At 37.5% G+C, this 22,214-nt stretch overlaps 1 protein-coding gene and 1 long non-coding RNA gene across 9 annotated transcripts in view; one reads left to right on the forward strand and one right to left on the reverse strand.

Moving 5' to 3' along the window:
• Window positions 1-22,214, forward strand: part of dnm1a (dynamin 1a) — an 81,723-nt gene that overhangs the window by 50,714 nt on the left and 8,795 nt on the right. For 3 of the 8 annotated variants that reach the window (XR_007930317.1, XR_007930319.1, XR_007930321.1), the window contains exons 16-22: window positions 13,644-13,753; window positions 15,182-15,293; window positions 15,401-15,674; window positions 15,902-16,143; window positions 18,189-18,395; window positions 18,721-18,767; window positions 21,268-21,304. Coding sequence is in view for 1 of the 8 variants with exons in the window: in XM_051894615.1 (XP_051750575.1) it covers window positions 13,644-13,753; window positions 15,182-15,293; window positions 15,401-15,412; window positions 15,504-15,674; window positions 15,902-16,143; window positions 18,189-18,395 (854 nt within the window). In the remaining 7 variants the exon portion in view is untranslated. The remainder of the gene's footprint in view (window positions 1-13,643; window positions 13,754-15,181; window positions 15,294-15,400; window positions 15,675-15,901; window positions 16,144-18,188; window positions 18,396-18,720; window positions 18,768-21,267; window positions 21,305-22,214) is intronic. The other 5 variants (XR_007930320.1, XR_007930322.1, XR_007930318.1 and 2 more) reach the window with 4 other exon arrangements.
• Window positions 563-2,927, reverse strand: LOC127513123 (uncharacterized). Its single transcript, XR_007930331.1, has 2 exons — window positions 1,456-2,927; window positions 563-1,029 (listed from the first exon to the last, which is right to left on the reverse strand). It is a non-coding gene; the product is annotated as an uncharacterized LOC127513123 (long non-coding RNA).

Here is a 22,214-nt window from a genome sequence, read left to right on the forward strand (position 1 = left end):
TCAAGAACCCTAGAGTTCTATATAGAACCACACTGAACCTTTTTGTTCTGAGAGTGTACGTGTGTGTGTGTGTGTGTGTGTGTGTGTGTGTGTGTGTGTGTGTGTGTGTGTGTGTGTGTGTAAGCAGGAGTAAAGGCATCGGATCAGGAAACACTGTGATCCAGGAAAAGTCTTAAGTGGAAACACGTTTGTCTGGTTTTCATTTGTCTAGATGTTTGTAAGCGTGTGAAAGACAAGCCTGAAGATCTTCATATGAGACCCATTGAGAAGCCGTTTCATCTTCGGTTCTCGACTCGCTCTTATTTAACCAGATACAGATGAAAAGATGCAAGAGAAAAAGAATCGCTTTAATATCACAGTTGTTTCTCCTAAACCTCTGCTGATGTTTCTCCTGAGAAATAGAGTTTCAGGAGAGATCTCGACAACATCTCAAATGTTTGCCTGTAGTCAAAAGTCAGGGATACTTCTAATCAAATTCATTTATAGCTCACTTGAGTCTGGAAGTGTAGGAGAAACATCTGATGTGATTAGTTTAGATAAAAGACACTCTTCACACTTTGCATTTGTATCATTTTATACTTTATTCATCGATTATATCATTGACATCAATGCATGCTGAACAGATGAAGTCAGTTCACATCAGCAGCGTGTTCCGCACGGCGATGAGTTCTCCAGTCGTCACGGTCAGTCTTGAGCATCCCCGTCCAGCCTAACCAATGTGCAGACTACTGTACAAACGCTACTTCCTGAACAGGTAGTCTGAACACTGGGCAGGCGGGACGGGCGTCTAAAAACTAACGCGCTGTCTCATTTCCGCTCGCACGAGCACGCAAAACGTCTAGCGCTCGCTAGGTGACGTCCGTAGATCAGTCCATGATGGAGTCTGAAACAGGCAAAATATGGAGGTGAGACACACAGATGATGATGATGCGTTCTGATTGGAAGCTTCCCGTTTCCCGTGGAGAGATGATGATGCGTTCCCTGCGGTTTCATGTTTCACTCAGAAATTCCCTAAAACTCTGCTGCACGCTGAAGAAGAGAAATGGATTTAGTACGGATTTTAAAATGTTTTCTTCTGCCTTATATATATATATATATATATATATACACACACACACACACATATATACACTGATCTAATCAACTTAAATTTACTTTGATACATAAGATTGATGTCTAATCTATCGTTTTCTGGTTATTTAGTGATTCATTTTGAATTTTGAAACAAAAATATATGGCTATATATATTAAGTTGATTATCTATCCATCTATCTATCTAGCAAATAATTCTGTAATTTGACTTTGATAATCACACACCTCGCTCCCTCTGGAATAATCTTCATCACAGCTGACGATCTTAACATTTATCTGCTAATTTCTGCTGTACAATTAACATCAGATCAGCTGATAATATTAAACTGAAAACTCGACATGCCCCATTAAAAGATACTGCACCTCATCCTCCTCTTCATCCTGTGCAAAGGTGTTTGTCCTCCTGTTTGTCGAGTGTCATTTTTCCCAATTGATTTTCCCAGTATTTCTCAGTTTGAATCTACAGGACCTCAGTGAGACTTCGAATGGCTCTTTTGACAGGACAGCTTCTTCATCTTCATCATTTTTGGTTCCCGAGTTCCCGAACAAATCATAAACCTGTAAATCTGCATCCACTAACATCCATCCGGCGTTTTCCGTGAGCGTTCCGGATGGCGATGCAGTGACTCGCAGGCTTGACGTGGCAGAGGACTGTTAACTAACTTTACTAGTGAGAGAGAGTGAAGGAGCAAGAGAGAGGAGAAAGAGGCGGGACTTTCTTCCTCTTCCCGCCTCCGTCTGGCTTTCTGTTATTTTTTTCCTGCTTTTTGGGGTGGCAGCAGGAAGTTGATGGTCAAAGGTCAACAGGAAGTGAAGCGCATTAATTTGCCGCATGTGTTGTGTCATTTTGGGGAGGGGGTTGGGGTGGATCGCTTGCTGCACTTTTTTGTGTGTGTGGGAGCGAGTGAGTTGCACGGCTTTGTAGCGCTGCAGGAATGTCGGAGTTTCTTGGCAAGACGGCAGGCTTGTAATAACTCCAGATGTGCGGGCCTGTGGCGCGCTGGCGTGTTTTTTCTTCTGAAGCCGATTTCCTTTCCCTGTCCAGCGTGAATAAAGAGGCCTTTATGCTGGACGACCCCCCCCAGCACCACCCGCACCGCCCTCGTTTCTCCCCCCCACGTAAACGTTGGGCAACTGGGTCGAAATCAGGACCAGATTTGATGTGGGAGGTAACAGAGAGGCTACGCACATAAAGCCTCTCCATCATGAGTCTGAAAAACCCTAAAACCATTTCCACTGTTAAAGTGATGCTTCTGAAGTGTGAGAGAATGGAAATGTTGTAAACCTTACGACAAGGTTTTTTAGTGGTGTCTTACTAGTGTGCTCTTAGTTGGGTTTACTTCAACATGATAAACTACACTTCTAATACTGAGTATTAACGTTCAATATGTGCTCCAGACATGGATTACAATGCTGGCATAATGGCGGAGAGTTTTGTTCAAGCAAACGCCACACGTTTTCTTCAGCATATGTAAAAATTTCAGATTCTTAATCTCCACCCATTCTTGTGGTCTGCAGTGATGTGGTGTCAGTGTAGTGAGTCACGGGCGGTGTTGGGGGGGCTCTGGGTGGCGACTTTGTTTGCTTTAGCTACGGTTTCTCCTCTCAGACCCGAGCGAGGACTCAGAAACGCCTCCGCGGGGAGCTGGCTCAGCAGTCCTGATGGGAGCGCAGCCCAGCAAGGTTTTTGTCTTGTTTTAAGGACGTTTGCATATTTTAACTGAAAAAAAAAAAAAATGTTTTGAAAAATTAAATGAACAAATTTAACACATTTAGATGTGAAATTTAACATATGCATATGATTAATTAAATTAATAATAAATAAAATAAACAGCAATAATTAAATTTGTAGTTTTTTAAAAAACATTTTAACTAGAGAATTCACAAAAATGAACAAATTTAACAAAATTTAGATGTCAAATTTAAGAGTGAATAAGCATATGATTAATTTAATTTATTATAAACAGCAATAATTTAATTTTTAATTTTTTATATACTTTTTTTTAAAGAATTCACAAAAAATGTTTTGAAAAATTAAATAAACAAATTTAACACATTTAGATGTCAAACTTAACAGTACATATGATTAATTAAATTATAATAAAATAAATACAGCAATAATTAAGTTTTTTAAAATTACAAATGTAACAAATGTAGATGTCAAATTTAGCATTGAATAAGCATATGATTAATTACATTTATAATAAATTAAACAGCAATAATTTAATTTTTAATTCTTTATATACTTTTTTTAACAACAATTCACAAAAAATGTTTTGAAAAATTAAACAAATTTAACACATTTAGATGTCAAATTTAGCAGTACATATGATTAATTAAAATACAGCAATAATTAAGTTTTTTAAAAACATTTTAACTGGAAAATTACAAATGTAACAAATTTAGATGTCAAATTTAACATTGAATAAGCATATGATTAATTACATTTATAATAAATTAAATAAACAGCAATAATTTAATTGTTAATTTTTTGTAACATTTTAACAAGAAAATTCAAAAACAAAATGCTTTGAAATGTTCCATTTAACTTAAATTAAATTAACAAATATAGCAAATTTAGATGTAAAATTTAACAGATTAGTGCATATAATTAAATTAATAAATTAAATATACTTTATTTTATTAATTTTTTTTTGCAGTTTTTGCTCATGTAAATTGATTTTTCCAGTTAAATTTGTAAAATTTAACAAAGGATCTTTACTTGGAATTTTTTTTTTTTTTTTTTTTTTTTTTTTGCTTTTGTAAATTGATTAATTTATTATTAATTTATGTAATCACATGCACTATTAGGTTAAGTTTGACATCAAACAGAGGACCCTTTTTCTATCTGAAATTTTGTTTTATTTGAAATCTGGTTTATGTGAATTTTGCAGTCAGTGTGGTGTTGAATTAAATCCACTGCATACTAAACCATTTCCAGTGAAACTCTAATACCCCCAAGAGAGGAACCAAGGTCCAGCCCCTATACTGTCACAAATCCTTTGGGAAACACTATTATTATTTTATAAATATTAAGCATGAGAGAATGGAAATGTGGGGCTCTCAAAGACGCTTCACGACCGTGTTTGCTGCTGTGAAGTACCAGAAAAAGCATCTGTTTGTGACACCTCCCTTCACTGCTAACAAACCATCGTCCTCTCATTAAACCTCTCCGGGCTGTCGGGAACATTTATGTTCTTTATGAGGGTGCCAATGATAGAGTTCAGTATGTTCAGTTCATTCTGGCTCGACACACTCAAGTTTTATTTCTGTCTGCGAACCCAAACACACTCTAAAGTCTGACGTTCAGATTAGAGATTTTTTACAGTCTCGACAATTCTTGTCACAAATTATATATTTACATTTCTTTACATTTTATTTAAAATAAATCAGAACACAGTGTCTTAAAAACCCAGCATGAGATGTTGGCAAATCCCCAAAATTCCCAGGGAATCAAATGTTTGCCTTGAATGCAATGCAAGTCGCTTTGTTTAAAAGCATCTGCCAAATGTAATTCAGTGAGGCAGCTGTTTGATGCAAGCGCACATTCTATGCAAGTATGCGAATGCAATGCAATGTTTGCTTCCTTCCTGCCCCAACAGATAAAACCAAGCCCACAAAATGCAGAAGTGCATGTAGGATGTCAGCGTTTGACCTTGGCAATGGGGGGCCGACCATCGTCCTCTCCACCTACGTGTGAGGCTGTTTGCCTGCAGACTTTAAAGCAGGATGCTGAGGGGTTAATGCAGTTAACATGCCTGCGCCGCCGCTGTTGTAGACATTAGCGTGTGTTCAGAGAGTTTGAGACGCTCAATTCAAACCAGAACTGAGTCGCTGACGTTCCTGCGGTGCTGATGATTCTTTTTTTTCTTTTCTTTCGTACTTCTTTCTCTTTGTTGAACCATAGACAGTCTTTTCTTTCCAATCATACTGTATGAACTCAGCAAAAGGCTTTTGGCTTTACATTGCAGGGGGGAAAATCACTTAAAGTAGACTTTTTTGTAACTCGTCAGTATTTCAGCTGTTTTCATTGGAGCTTTTCCAAATGCTACATTACTGTATTTACTTTGCATTTGAATGCGCAGATAGTCTTACAGTTTAGAACATTTTATTAGATCAGTTTGTTTGGATGGCTTGTGTAAATTAACCCTATTCATGTGCTTCTTTTGGGGCAAAAGATTTAAATAATAAATATCAGTCTTTTTTGTTCACTAAATGATATCTGAGAGTTTGGAGAGTGAGAGTGGAGTAGTGACTAGTTTAGCATCAACTTTCAAAGCAGCGACACTCGTTTAGGTGACTCATATCGTGCCTCTGTATGTTGCTTTACTTAAAATTAAATGATATACAGAACAATAAAATTTTTTTAGATAAAATAAAAAAGGTACACAAACCTGTATTTTACCGAGGACATGCACCAATTTGACAGAGCTGCACTGCTCTCTCCTGAAGAGGTTGCAAAAAGCCTGCGATAAATAACTCAACCCCTGGGTAACACAAAAACTACCCAAACACTGGGTTGTTACATCTGACCCAGGATCTGAGTAACACAAAAACTACCCAAACTCTGGGTTGTTACGTCTGACCCAGGATCTGGTAACACAAAAACTACCCGAACACTGGGTTGTTACGTCTGACCCAGGATCTGGTAACACAAAAACTACCCGAACACTGGGTTGTTACGTCTGACCCAGGATCTGGTAACACAAAAACTACCCGAACACTGGGTTGTTACGTCTGACCCAGGATCTGGTAACACAAAAACTACCCAAACTCTGGGTTGTTACGTCTGACCCAGGATCTGAGTGACACAAAAACTACCCAAACACTGGGTTGTTACATCTGACCCAGGATCTGAGTGACACAAAAACTACCCAAACACTGGGTTGTTATGTCTGACCCAGGATCTGGTAACACAAAAACTACCCAAACTCTGGGTTGTTACGTCTGACCCAGGATCTGGTAACACAAAAACTACCCGAACACTGGGTTGTTACGTCTGACCCAGGATCTGGGTACACAAAAACTACCCAAACAACAAAATAACCCCTCAAAATGACCCAAAAGGCTCAACCCAGGACTTGGGTAGAAAAAGTAACCCAAGACTTTTTTTAGAGTGCAATGTAGAGTGTGTCAAGAGCTGTATGGGGGAACGTTCTGAGCAGATTGACGCTGTCTTTTTTTTTCCTTTTGTGAATTAAAGACAGAAAGAGGGAAAAAAAAAAAAAAAAAAAAAAACATGCATTTTGAAAATTGCCGTTGGCCTGGGCTCAAGGCGCAGTCGTTCTGGTAATGAGGGGTTAGAGCGGTATTATTGCTCCCAGATGCCTCCCCGCGTCTCTCCGGCCTTTGATGCAAACCCAAGACACCAGCGCTATTCAGTTACACACACACACACACTTTTAAAGCAGCACATTTCTGTTTCAGACCACTTCATTTTTGGTTCAGTTCTACATTTATAATCGCCCCTGATACCATTATCGCTCTATATGACGCAGAGTGTCCGTTCTGACAGTGCATGCATGCGTGGACGTGTAAACATGCACATGTCACAAAAGTGTGTTTGTGAGCCTTTTTTGTTTGTATTAGCGCAGTCAGCCGTGAGAAGTGTGTTTATGAATTGAGTCTGAACTTCCTCTGCTCTTATAATTGCGCTGGTATTAGTCACACCAAAAACAAAACAATGGAAAATATTCCCAGTTCAGTCCGTGTGGTTGGTCATAGGAAAGAAACATATCTTTTTTATAATACAATACAATGAAAGAGCAACATCTGAGTGTTGCTAGAAAGTGATTATCCAGAGTTCTTGGGTCGGATTCTAGAAAAATGCCTTAAGAATGATTAAGATAAACTAGAATGTTCAAGTGCAATTCCTAAGATGTTCTTAAAAGTACATAATTTCTGTTCTGAAACCGAGTGAATAATGTTTCCAGAGATTCAAGGTTTTAAAAACCCAGACTTTAAGAGGCCATATGGAGAATCATTCAGTGTGTGTGTGTGTGTGTGTGTGTGTGTTTTGGGAGCTGGGGAGGTCAGAGGTCACGACTGATATACACTGACGTCTGACTTCTCACCCTCTGATGACTTCCATGCGTGTGTGTGCGTGTGTGTGTGTGTGAGGTTGTTTAATCACAGCGCTGTGGTCTGTTGCTCTGTATATATGACTCTCTGTGGGTTTCTTTCTTTAAAGCACACACACATTAACCCCTGAAATACACACGAGAAGTGTTGTGATAAGAATAGTGCTGCGCTGGTGACGCACAGATTTGCTGCTAATTTTTTAATCTCTGTTGTTTGAGTTTGTTCAGACTCTCAGGGCAGATTTACTCTTAAAAATATGGTTTATTCAATTATTTATTTATTGATTGTTTACAAGTTTCTTGGGTTGAGCTGTATGGGTGAATTTTACAGAAAAAAAAAAAGTGTATTTTTATAAGGAAAATCAAGCCTATTTTTTGTTTGAATTTGTTTTACTGTATTATTTTATTTTCTTTACTTTTATTTTGTTTGCTTTTTGCACTTTAAGCACTAATGCTTGACATGATACAAGAAAATTAGGAAAAAAAATAATTGTACAAAAAAACATTTAATATCACCTAACATTTTATAGGTTATATTATTTTGTTTTTATATGTAGTTTCTTAAATATTTGAAATATAAATTAAAAATCAAAATAAAATCCCTGTATTAGAGTCATTTTCAAAATAAAGTCCCCCTGAAATCAAAATTTAAGTTTTTTAGTTTTTAGTATGAATATGTTAGCCTTAATGTTATGAATAAGCTGGTGTGTTCCAAAACAATGACAAAATTCGCATTTAGGAGATAAAAGCATTGAAAGCGGAATTCAAATGGATCACGGATTTTCATGACATCACATCGCACTTCAGCTTCTCATCAAATCTTCTGTCCAATCAAATGCTCTAGAATCTGAAGTCCCGCCTCCTCCTACACTATCAACAGACACTGAAGCTGCGGCTGAAATCGGTCATTTGTTCACACATTTACTAGTTTCTACATGGTGAATGGCACATAATGCACTATATAATTAAATTCACCGCAGCAAATACTACCATAATAGATAGGGAAATCTGCTTAATTCTCATGAAAATAATGCAAAATCCTAATCACAAAATGCACACAAAAACAATCTATGGTTTAAAATATTGAATTTTCTTGGTGAAAATGAGTGTTTGGCATAAGCTTCACATGATTAAATAGGTTCTTGATGTTTCATGATGTTTTTCAGATCAGTGTTTTGGTTTCTGGATTCTGAATGATTCTAAACTTTATTTTGAAAGAAACATTTCACACAAAAATTATCATTCTGTCATCGTTTACTAGGCCGAGAAAATGAAGAACTGGGTGAAATGTTACTTTTTAAAATAAAGTTCGGAACCAAGTTTCAAACCTTTGTGGCTTTCTTCTGTGGAACACAACAGATGATATTTATGTTTTCTGTACAAAGCTGTCATATGTAAATCATCTGAGCTACTGTTATGATTCTCTTTTAGATCTCGACAGCCCCTGCTCACTGCTTTCATTGTACAAATAAGATCAGTTTGAATGTTCTGCTTTTTGTTTAAAGGTTTAAAGGGGTCCTTGATTATGATTTGACTTTTTTAACTTTAGTTAGTGTGTAATGTTGCTGTTTGATCATAAACAACATCTGCAAAGTTACGACGCTCAAAGTTCAATGCAAAGGGAGATATTTTCTTTTACAGAATTCTCTGTTTAAGGACTACAACAAACGGCTGGTAGGGACTACAACGAGCTTCTTGGGGTTGGTGACATCACTAACTCTAAAATGTACATAAACCCCGCCCCCGAGAACACACAACAAAGGGGGCGGGGCCATGTTGGGCTGCTTTAGAGAAGAGGAAGAGTTGTTGTAGTAAAGTGTTGTCGTCATTTTACGCCGGACTGCTTCACAAACGAGGGTCAATTCAACACTGGATTTGCACAAAAGATTAACATGACGGCACATGCTAGTGGATGAGTTGAATCAACTCCACAGCAACTACATAAATGTATCCACTAACCATTCAGAAACGTCCTAAAAGTTGTAACTTCTTCCTGAGTCTCTCCATCAGTGTCGACTCCGGTTTGAACAATGTAAGGCTGAACACCGTTACTGACAATCCTCATTTTGGCTGCATGAGATTCTCCAGCTTTGTTGTTGTTGAGCAAATGAAGCACGAGCCGTTAAAGCTCCACCCTCTTCTGGAAAGGAGCTTGCACCGTGTTTTCACACCCAAATAGGGGTAAATTTGACAAGCTATAAATGATCTGTGGGGTATTTTGAGCTGAAACTTCACAGACACATTCTGGGGACACCAGAGACTCATATTACATCTTGTGAAAAGGGCATAATGTTCCCCTTTAAACGACAAGAGAGAGAGTAAACAATGACAGAATGATCACTGTCTGAACTGTTCCTTTAAGAGTGCAGCCGTGATCTTTCTATCGTTTCCTCTTTTCCCTGGAATCGCCAGATGATTCGTCTTCCTCCTCTCCTCAAGCCTCTCTTTCCAAAATCTGGCTGAGGAAAAGGAAAAGTGTGAGTCACTGAGTGACTGCTCCCCAGTCAGAAACTGTGCGTGTGTGTGTGGAGGAGACGGTTGCTATGGCTTCATAGATGACGTCATCCTTTCTGCACCGTGGCAACTGTATGTTTTATATCTGATGACGAGCACCTGGTCCAGCTGGCATGAGTACTTTACACACTCGGAAAACCCCTGACGCATAGTAAAGAAAAATCCCAAATGTGATTTGCAGTTTCTTCAAGAGTTCCAGAAAAGATCTCAACAGTGTCTCAAACTGTGATCAGGCCTGAAATCTCTGCGGTGTGAAGCATCACGTGCCCTGTTCTGTTTTTGGTGTGTTTTTACGGGCACTCTGGCAGGGTGCGGCACTCGCTCTGGTGGGTAGGGGAATACCGGCCGTGTCCACTGGGCTCCAGGCCCCTGACGGCCCGCCAGACGGCTGTGGTGCACCAGTCAGCCTGCAGACTCCACCATTGCCCAACCACCCGCCCGCCCTGACCGTTTATTTTAGGACTGTCGGCTCTAATCAGTTCCAGCCGCGTGTGGCGGAGACTAAAAATCACTCTCCTCCGTATATAAATATATATATACACAGTTCTCACACACGCTCACTGGGCTCTGTTTTTTCCTCTGCACTCTTTCTTTGTTACTGTAGAAACTCTTCACTGTTTTTATCACTCGTTAATGATCTGAATAAACCTCTAACGCTATCCAAATGACGCACTATACACTTATACACTATGTACTCAACTGTGTAGTGTATACATTTTATAAGGTTTTTTTGTCATTCAACGTCTGAAGCCTCTCCCCCTTCGTTACGCAACTAAAGCTGTGACAGTCGAGTGCATGAAGTGTCCAACATTCCACACTTTGTTTTTTCAGTTAATTTAGTGCATCATCTGGGTATCTGAAGTGCACTTTTTCCATTTGGAATTTTCAGCATGAACACAACACTCGCACTATTCATACTACCACTACTATTGGTAAAAATTATTTTATTAATTATTAGGCTTAAATGAAAATATTCTCACAGTGAGACTTGGTAAAATCATACATGGCTACTCACTACTACTGTCAAATGATTATATTATGATATGTTATAAAGGCCTATAAAACAAAAACGCCTAAACACAGGTACAAACTACACCTTAACAAAGACATGAATTATATATTCCCCTACCCACCTAATAAATATTGCAATATAATTGGCTATAACATAATTTCAATATAAATATTCCACATTTCCACAAACCATGGTAATTTACTACAGTTCATTCATGGTAAATGTTTGTAAGGGTGGTGATTTTGGGATTTAAAAGTCTTCTATCTTCATCCATGGCACGTTTCTCCTGTTTTCCTCATCAGGGAACGTTGAGGCTGTTTCATCCGATTTACAACTAGTTTAATCATCGAGTGATTTGTAGTTTGTAACCGAGACGTGTGTTTCGATTTGAAACGCTAATCTCACTTGATGTCGCAACTAGGGCTGGGTATTGACAATTTTCACGATTCGATTCACATGCTTGCGATTTGATTCGATTCGATTCGATATATATTATTTTGGATGTAGTATATCAGTACTGTACATGGCAAATTTTCTAGAGGAAAAAAAAAAATCTCTCAACTAATGCAGTAAACTACACATGGGAGTCAGTTGGTACTACTTTACTATAATATTGAAGGTTAAAATTAACTTATTTTTATACGAACACAAATTACACTCAATTATGTTTTTATTATAATAAATAAAGTTTAGAATTACATAATCATATTTCTAAACCAATTCTTTTTTCTTTTCTTTTTTTAAATATAAACATTTAAATTGTGTCTGTCAAAACTGATTTATTCAAACATCCTTAAATATTGAAGAACATTATAATGAATATGTAACAGTGCATAGCTATATTTATCAGGATGCTGCTTTCTAGAGTTCACTTTTCTAGCTGACTAATGAGTTTATGGTCACTGAATATGTTTTTCTGAGGTAAATGTGACGTTACGTGACATTGTGTACAAGCTGTTTTATTGACGTCTTTCCGAGGTTGAAACACTGATTGAGCTATTACACGAGACACGATACGGATTTCGGTAAGTTGTACTGTATCTTTTCTTTTAACATACCTTCAGATGTTCACATGCGCTCCGTGCTGCGGCTTCTCTTTAATTGAGGTGCTAAAGCGATCTGTCACGTCACATTAAACAGCGCCAAAACGGTACTTATTTTTTGAATCTCATAATAAGATGGACGTCATTTGAAATCTGAGACTTTGCTTCATATCAAAAGTAACAAAGTACTAAGATTATTGTGATTTATTGGATGGGAGGCGCGCTACAATTCTATTCATTCATCAACTGAAAACAGACTTGACTAATCGATTCTTGGGATTTAAGAATCGATATCGATTTGTAAAAATGAGAATCGATTAAAATCGAGAAATCGATATTTTTTTACCCAGTCCTAGTCGCAACACTGTTTAATAATGGTGACCGGGAATAAACGTGCAGCTCCTTTAAGCTTCCGTTCGGTTATCCACTGGGCCGTGCTACGTCATTAAAAGTAAACTATTGAAACACATGAAAACAGTGTTATTTGTTCTGTATTTATTGTTACTGACCGAGAAACAACTACAGATGGTTCAGTGACAGAGCGGTCCGAACGAATCCAAATCGTTTCAGATCGTTATGCAAGCGCGTTTGGCCAATTCACGGAAAAGAAAGTCGACAGAAATCCAGGACATGCATAATAACTGCTGAAATATTCTCACGGAAAACGTTTCTCAGGTCAGTCGGAGGAGCGTGCATGGTACGAACAGTGCGCATATAGCCGTACAGCTGCAGGCGCCACTGTGGCCACGTATCAAACCAAATTTAGCCACACCGCCAGAAAAAGAGGAGGAGGGAGATTGAGGTGCCGCGGCCTGGATGAAGATGACTGGCGGGCCAGATTTGGCCCGTGGGCCGACAGTTGACGAGCCCTGGGCTATGCGCTCAATTGAGGTGGATAGTAATATTTTTTTTTTTATCCAATAAGAATACGTGTGAATAAACTATGATGGAAACACATTTAAATCCCTCAATGCACTACAGAAATTCATGTGATTTTGCATCAAATCATGTGACTGGATATAGGACTGTGCAATTAATCAAAATTGCAATAAAATCGCGATGCGCCATTTCTAAACCACAGAAAGCTAGATTTTTCCACCAGCCCCCTCAGTGTGCAATCTGAATGCGCTAAATCTAGAACAGAGTGAGTTTACCATTACAACCTGGAAGACAGCACAGAAACAGAGAAAGACTTGGCCAAAAACAAAAACAAAAAAACACTCGTGGTTTGGGAATATTTTGGATACAGGAGAGATGTATCATAGAGCCAGGTAATTTGCAAGACCTGTCAAACTATTGTTGTGGCAAAACAGAGTAGGGGTCATTTACACAGAACATATTTTTGCGGTTAAAAACAAGAGATGCAAGTCTAGTGATGAGTTTTTAAAAAGCTGAATGTCTTTTCATAAAGGTTGACTTCCAAAAAAAAAAAAAAATATGATACAGACAAGTAGGCGTCATGTAAGGAAATACTGCAATTCGCAATACCGATAAAAAAAATCATGATATATATATTTTTGTTGTCCATATCGCACAGCCTTAATTGGATAACTGGAGTAACCAGCGGACCAGTCCCATCACAGCATCACAAATGTTGGTTTGGTCGTTCTAAAAATGCCTGAGTCCTATCATCAGATGTCATCAAAACAATGATTTGGTATAATGACCTCCAAGAACACATTACAAACTACTCAGAACACTTTAGAAATAGCAAAGGACTTGTTTGTCTTCTGTCATCTTTCCTTCAAGGTCTTAATCAGCTTCTAGTTGAATCACTTCAAGTCCCTGAAACACAATAAGCTTCACCAGCACTCAACATCCGACAAGCTCAATGAAACTGGATCATTCTCTCAGTCTTTCTCATTTCATTAAACTCAGTAAACTCTGTTCCGCCCCCTGCAGGAGAAAGAGAAGAAGTACATGCTGCAGGTGGACAATCTGAAGCTCAGAGATGTAGAGAAGGGCTTCATGTCCAGCAAACACATCTTTGCCCTGTTCAACACCGAGCAAAGGTCAGAGGTCATCCAGAACAACATAAAAAAGCCAACATGAAAAGTCTTACACAGCCTGATAAACCTGCTAAACTTCTGTAATGTGACGTACTTCAGAGTGAAATTCAACAGGAATCAAAAGAAGGATTACGGGAAAATATAACTTTGAAGATATCAGTCAAAAAGAAATGTGATTTTAGAAATGGAGCATGTTTCACTCTAAAAAATGCTGGGTTAAAAATAACCCAAGTTGGGTTGAAAATGGACAAACTCAGCGGTTGGGTTAAATGTTTGCTCAACGTGCTGGATAGTTTTATTTAATCAACTATTGTTTAAAAATTACTGTATTGTTGCTTAAAATTAAATCAAAATATGTTGGAAAATTAACATTTATTAATGTTTAATAAAGGAACATTTATTAATAAGTTTAGTGAACAATAATTAAACAAACATTTATTACATGACTTAATAAATGTTCACCTTTTGATTATTATTGCTGCCTCTAGTAATTATGTGTCTGATTTTTAATTTCCAACATATTTTGGGTTCATTTTAAGCAAGAATAATACGCTGGGTTAGTCCATTTTCAACCCAACTTGGGTTGTTTTTATTCCGGCATTTTTTTAGTGTATAATTAAAAAAATATATATTTTACTTTGGAATAACATGCATTGTTGAATCAATCACAGTAAGATCAGGATTAGCAGTTTCAATAGGCTCTATTTTAACCATGTAAAGCCTGACGTATGAAATAATAGTTAGAAAAATCACCTTTTTTTTTTAATGGAAGTTTATTGACCCTTTAGACAAATATTAAAAAGTTTGCTTTTTTTTTTTTTTTTTTTGAGCATTATTAGGCTTTGAATAGCTCATATAGTCTGATATAGTGAGAATATGGAGGAAAAAACAGCTCAGTTTTATTCAGAGGCTCAAACTGACCAAAAATATGCAATTTGGTGCAGATGCTCATATTTATATGATCAAAAAGTGATGAAATTCTGATGCCTGTAATGTAAATCAGTGAGATCTTCATAACAGTATAGCAGATACTGACAAAAAAACATGCTTATAAATATCAATATCTGCCAAAAATGTCTTAGTAAGATGATATTTAAATGCTTAGTTTTATGATCAAAGCTCTGTCGTTTTAAAACATATAATGCAATACAATGATGATTGAGAGATGAACAAATAAACCTTCCTCAAAAGATGATGATCATATTTGATACTCATGATTTTTCTAAACAAATTATGTACGGATAATCAAAACTAAGTTGCTTCAGTCCAGTAAGTGTTCATCTTGAAATATTACTAACAATATCAAAGTTATTCTTACGTTTGCTATAAAAATCAGTAGTAGATTCTGTGAAACTTGTTCTTCAGCAAAGTTTTGATCATTTAGAGGTTGACTTTAAAGACTTCACAATTAACATCTACTTGCCGTCACAGGAACGTGTATAAGGACTACCGCCAGCTGGAGTTGGCCTGTGAGAGTCAGGAGGACGTGGACGGGTGGAAGGCGTCGTTCCTGCGTGCCGGCGTTTACCCTGAGCGTGTGGTGGTGCGTATTCATCTTTACTTCATCTATACAGGATGAATGCAGATGTGTTCATGAATGAGTAGAAATGATGCTTTTCTCTTTCTCTCACACCTGTTGCATCACACTAGGAGAAGGAAAAGGTACAAGCTTTCAGTAGACTTTGTATTTTTTCTGTATCTCTTGCATTTGCATTTCAGTTTTTCCCAGAGCTCTGTGTGATTGTGTCTGTAGAGCGACGCCGGTGAAGAGAACGGTTCGGACGGTTTCATGCACTCCATGGACCCTCAGCTGGAGCGGCAGGTGGAGACCATCCGAAACCTGGTGGACTCCTACATGGGCATCGTCAACAAGACTGTACGAGACCTGATGCCCAAGACCATCATGCATCTGATGATTAACAATGTAAGCAGCATGTTGAGCAGAAGAGCTCATGATGTTGGTCTGCTGTAGCCTAGTGGTTAAAGAAGCCCATCGCTGAACGCTTGTTAGTTCAAAAACCACGAGTTGATAGTCCTTTACCCTATAAAGCCTAATGTATTATATTGAATGCATGAATTTCTAATGATATACCTGATCAAAACTGAAGCACACTATCTTCTACATGCTCTCTCTCTCTCTGTGTGTGTCAGACGAAGGATTTCATCAACGCGGAGCTGTTGGCTCAGCTGTACTCGTGTGGAGATCAGAACACTCTGATGGAGGAGTCGGCCGAACAGGCGCAGCGCCGTGACGAGATGCTGCGCATGTACCATGCTCTCAAAGAAGCGCTCCACATCATCGGTGACATCAGCACCACCACCGTCACCACGGCTCTGCCTCCGCCCGTGGACGACTCCTGGCTGCAGGTGCAGCGCTCCGGATCCGGAGGAAGGTGCGTTTAGCACGGATGAAACACGGATAAACTGATGGGCTAATCCAGGGGAAATGATGTCTTTAGTGGGGAATGAAGTCTTGATGTAGAATGTCGTTAGCTATGATTCCTATTTTTAAGTGCATTTTGGGATATGTTGCATAAAAAGAATGCCAAGATGCTCATAAAATATAAAAATACGCAAAAAAAAAAAAAAACCAAAACGTATGCGCTCGTATGAGGCGGATAATTTTTTTAACCGATAAGACAACATGCATAAACTACGATGGAAACACATTTACTGAATAAATCCCTCGATTCGCAACAATAAGCTCAGGTGACTCTGCCTCAGCAGAGGCTGTGATTGGACTAATCACATCGCAGCATCTCAAAAACGGCTGAGTCAAAGTCTGTCATCAGAATGATTCGGTTTAATTCCCTCCAGAAGCGTCTCACACGTTTGCGTTCCCAAACACCAGCATCCGAACGCAAGATCACATGACAGCGTTTACTGTGTTTGTCTCATTTATGATGGAGGAAAAGATTTTGTTCTCTTGAACACATGGGATGGAAACGGTCCTTTATTCACAGATGTGCCATATTCCAATTTTGCGATTAAATTCACAACTTTGGATGGAAACGTAACTATTGAGACTTTTAATTGTTTCTTTGCTTCTTTACACTTGTATTTCTAATCATACTTTTATGTTAATAAATAGTAATTTCATTTTTAGCCCAAAAATGAGCAAATACTTCAGAACTAAAAAAAAAAAAAAAAAATCAACACATTGTTTATTTAGAAATTTAGTAAGTAGCAAAATGTCATATAAATATATTTGAACAGGCTGTACATTTTGGGTTTGGAGAATATAATATCCTATACTGGAATAAATATACTATTAATACTTTAATTATTATTATAGCTTATAATAATAATAATATTTTATATATAATGTATATTACAAGTAGATCCATAGTGTATTTGCATGATTTTACTCATCCTATTTGGGTTAATGCTGGGCTCATTAATATTAATTATATTCTCAGAGAGGACAGTTCAGGAAGGCCCACTGGCAATGTCAGCAGGAACTCATTAATATTCATGAGCCAAGCCTTCAGTTCAAAACAAAATGACATTCAATAATATGCCACTGATGCTCAGTTACAGACTGGAACAGTTGCGCCACCTACTGGAGGATGTGAAATTAACATTTTGGCCACTAGAGATATGTACAATTAAATATGTTTGTTTCTCTAGATTCACCAAAATTACAAAAGCTGATTTCTTATTATTTTCTCTCTTTGTTGCTGTTCTTAAAGTCAAGATGAAACTGCATTCACAACACATATCATCTAATTTTTAGAATGCGATGTATATTTAGTGGGAAATAAGGTAGGATTGACTTTGATTTTAAAGTCTTGATAACTACATTTTTTTTTTTTTTTTTTTTTTTTTTTTTTTTTTTACAAAAAGACAATATACAATGAATTGCGAAAAATAAGACCAGAGACATATATTAAGAACATAAACCAGGTTAGGGGTGTCGCTTGGTCCCTAAATATCAAATATTACTATAATATCCATGACAATATTTCAAAAATCATGTTGTGTTATATTAGGTGTTAAAAATCATGAATGAATTCTCAAATTAATCTCTTTTGTTCTAACCAGTCAAACAGGTTTGCAAAAAGGTCTCAAACTGATTCATTCGGACAGTTCACTAACGCACTGAATCATTTTCAGTGTTTTATCACATTGAAATAGTAACAGGATCATTTATAAGACAGAAAACAGAAAGAGTGCCGGATGAGATGGGAATTTACCTGCAATGTATTTCAGGAAACAAAACATGGAAAAGTCTTTTATCCTTTATCAGCAATGAAGTGGATCTTTATTACGCATACAACTTGTGAACGACTCTACTACAGACAATATATATATATATATATTCAAAACAGTATAAAAGAAAAAACTTTTTTTTTTCTTTTCTCTACTTTTTTTTTTTTTTAAATAGGGAACTTTGACCTCAAAAGCTACTAAAAATATCTCCATATTTCTCTGTAAGGTCTCCGGCCACCAGCCCAACCCCTCAGAGACGGGCCCCTCCTCCAGGGCCTCCGGCACGCCCAGGTTCTCGTGGGTCGGCCCCGGTGCCCCCTGCTGCCGGTGGGCCACCCATTCCCTCTCGCCCGGGAGCCTCTCCGGACCCCTTCGGCGGGCCCCCGCCTCAGGTCCCGTCCCGGCCTAACCGTGCACCGCCCGGCGTGCCCAGGTGAGACTGATACAGGATGAACGTTATAAGAAATTGCTGATGAAATAATGTATTTGTGCTGGAAAACAATAATAATGCGCTCAGATTTGAGGCGTAAATGTTAAAGCTGCAGTGTGTAATTTCTGCAGCACTAGCACCACCAATGTTTTACATGACCAGTCTATATGTTTGTCCAACCAATAGAAGACGACCAATTCCTAACGTCTACTCCATCTGATGTCGCTAGTGGAGCAGAAATGACAACATAAAACAAATGTACATGAAACATTATGCTCAGAAAAGACTAACCTTCTGCAGTCTAATAAGAACATCCGTTTGCTCTTAGCCGCGGAATGTGAGACTCGAACCGGTGGAATAAGTGCGGTGGTGTGGGTGAGTTAACCGGTCACCATACCAACGTTTAAACGATAAGCAGCCGCAGTCTTACCATCACTGAAATTCAACTCATTGCTATTATTATGGTTATCAAAGTGCCATCAAATCATATTTAGATGTCCACAGTTTGGCGTCCTGCTTCTAACTCTTATTATCGTTCAAACGTTACAGATTTAAACCATTTAATATGTTCTCAGTAGGGCTGGGTGATATCTCAAATGTTCACAATGATATTGCCGGTGATATAACATTTTTAATGTGCTTTCTTATTGGTCAAAGATTGTGTCCAGGCAGATGTTTTCAGCGTTAATTAGAGCTGATAAGTTTCATTAATTTCCGTGAATCAGTTCAAATTGTCAGATTCAGTGAACAATTAGTTTGCGTCATTGATCAAAAGTGCTCACAGAAGTCTTCCTGTGGCATTTTTCATATATTAAAATGTTTTATCAAATACACTACCATTCAAAAGTTTGAGGTTGGTAAGATTTTTTAACCCTCTGGTGCTCCTCGCATGGTGGTCAAAAATGACAGATTTTTATTTATTTATTTATTTCAGTGAAATCAATGTACAATATTTTAGTTCGATAATGTTTTTTATTTAATATTTTGTATTTTTAGGGGATTTTATGGTACTAAATTATATTTATGCAGTAGTTATAATCCATTTATTTACCTTTTAAGCATAGACCTGAACTTAAACAGTAGTAAATCTTGAATGTTTTGGATCAAAGACTTCAGTTTGGTCTGTTTTTAAAGACACTTGTCAGATTATTGCTGAACTGAAAAAAGGTTTAAAGAAGTGAACTTAAAAAAAGTTATAGAATTATGTTTATTATTATGAAAAATGCACAAAAATACTATTTTCAATTTTTATATGAAATATATATTTTCCAAAACACATTTTACTTTAAAAATGGGAAGAAAAAAAAAAAAAAAAAAAAAAAAAAAAAAAAAAAAAATCAAAGCCATAAATCTAAACAAGTTGTGTTGCAAATTTGAGCTTGATATTTCAAAAAATGAGCTTTCAGTAAGATTTTGTTTGGGCGCAGTACCAAATGCTTCCACCATTTATTTCCAATGCTGTCATTTTTGAGTGTGACTATTTTTTTAGGACCATTTAACCTTTTCGAATCTTGCCCATGATTTTTTTTTTTGTGTTCACATAGCAAAAAAAAAACAAACAAACAAAAAAAAAAACCATCAAATTTTACACCAGAGGGTTAAATATTTTGAAAGAAGTGTCTTCTGCTCACCAAAGCTGCATTTATTTGATCAGATATAAAGTAAAAACAATAATATTGTGAAATATTATTATAATTTAAAATAGTTTTTATTTTCTGTTTTCTATGTGTAATTTATTCCTGTGATGTCAAAGCTTGTCAATCATAATAAGCTGATTTGCTGCTCAAGAAATGTTTCTAATTATTATCAATGTTGAAAACAGTTGAGCTGCTTCATATTTTTCTGGAAACTGTGATACATTTTTAATTTCCAGGATTCTTTGGTGAATAGAAAGTTCAAAAGAACAGCATTTATTTGAAACAGAAATCTTTTCAAAAAATTATAAATGTCTTTACTGTCACTTTTGAGTAATTTAATGCATCCTTGATGAATAAAAGTATTCATTTATTTAGAAAAAAAAAAAAAAAAAACTTACCGTCCCCAAACTTTTGCGCAGAAGTTTATATGCAAGTACATATGGATGACAAAAAATTAAAGTTTTAACTATTTCCCTGTATTTTACATTTAAGCATTTTGAATCTTGCCTAAAATGGTTGTTTAAAAAGATGGTTCCCCAAAATTTCATCAATAGGCTCATAAATATCAGGCTTTTTAATGCTTCAACTACTATATCACCCAGCTCTAACGGTCAGCATCTCATCTCTGAATGTGTCACTGAATGGACGTCTCGATCACATCAGCACGCGCCGCGCTGAACACCTCACACACCGCAGACAGACGCTTTACTAACCGTCCAAAGGAAGGTCATGAGGGATGTTTCTGTTCTCTGTTGTTTGTTTTTCTTTCTGTCCATTGCTGAAGTCTGTCTTCTGTTGCGTGTGATTTGAATCGTTTCTAACACTGACGGCAAATGCTTGCTTCCCGACAGCAACACCCACACTCTTCCCAGCAGTCACTCACACACACACCTTTCATTCTGACCATAGTTAAATCCTAAATGTAATGCTGAAGTCCCTAATAAATGATCTGCACGCTGATCTGCAAAACCTCTGACCGAGAACTTCTCCAAAAATCCATAAATATCCATCATAATGATTATGACTTTGCATTTAAATTCATAATTGGCTAAGTAATGATTTATCGAGCTCAGCACAGAGGTTTTGGACGTCAGTCTTTGGTTAGCTTGGATTGGAGAAGTGTTCATGTTTCTGTGTCTCCTCCATGTTAACTGTGTGTGTGTCTTGCACATCCTTCTCTTCCTCCTCCCCTTCGCTCTGGCTCAATCCCTACTGCTGATATTGATTATTTTTCACAGAATTACAATCAGTGACCAATGAGGACTAACGCTTCTGGTACGTCTGTGGTTCTCTCGCCATTCCCCCTCCCTTCTGCATGGCCGACTGTCTCTGAGACCCTTCAACACGCACATACAACACGACAAACACGCAGTCCAGGAACGACTTATTAATCTAAAATAATAAACAGCTACTAAAGAAGCGTTCAGACGGTCAGTGTTTCTGATTGACAATCATTAGGATTCTTGAAAATCTTCTTAAGAAAATAGTTAAGTAAGAATGTTCATAAGTAAAATATTTTCTTAAGAGCATCTGTTTTTCCTAAAGTGCCCCTATTATGCTTTTTTTCAAATATTATCTTTCATGCAGTGTGTAATATAGCTGTTTATGAATGTAAAAGGTCTATACAAATAAAGTTGTCTCCTAAAAGAAAGAATTGATTCTGAACTGCTGAAACGAGTCGTTGATAATTCCAGTCTCACTTCCTGTTACATACTTGCATAACAATGTAACAAATTTGCATAAAGCCAGCCTATGGTCTCCATTGGCTGCCCGTGTACAACGTCTGCTTTGCCCCGCCCTCAAACACTGTATCTGAGGCTGGAAGAGTTTGCTTCGTGTTGTTCATGTCGAGAAAATGCTGTTTTCTGCGCTATGAATCCAGATTCAGATATGGTAATGGGCGTTTCATTTCCGACATGCGCTGTAAGTGGTCGATCAATCACAACAGACTGGGCCATCTGACCAATCAGAGCAGGCTCTTGATAAGAGGGGTTTAGAGAGACTGAATCTTTAACTCTTTCCCCGCCATTGACGAGTTATGTTGTCTTTTATTAGAAAACGCTTCCCCGCCATTGACGAGATTTTCCTTGTTTTCACTGTAATACGCTAGGGGGCGCTATCACAGATTTTCTGAATGAGTACAGTATCTCAAGATTAGGCTTGCTGCGATAGTCGGTGTTCAGCC

The sequence above is a fragment of the Ctenopharyngodon idella genome, chromosome 5, assembly GCF_019924925.1.
Source record: "Ctenopharyngodon idella isolate HZGC_01 chromosome 5, HZGC01, whole genome shotgun sequence".
Classification (NCBI taxonomy): domain Eukaryota; kingdom Metazoa; phylum Chordata; class Actinopteri; order Cypriniformes; family Xenocyprididae; genus Ctenopharyngodon; species Ctenopharyngodon idella.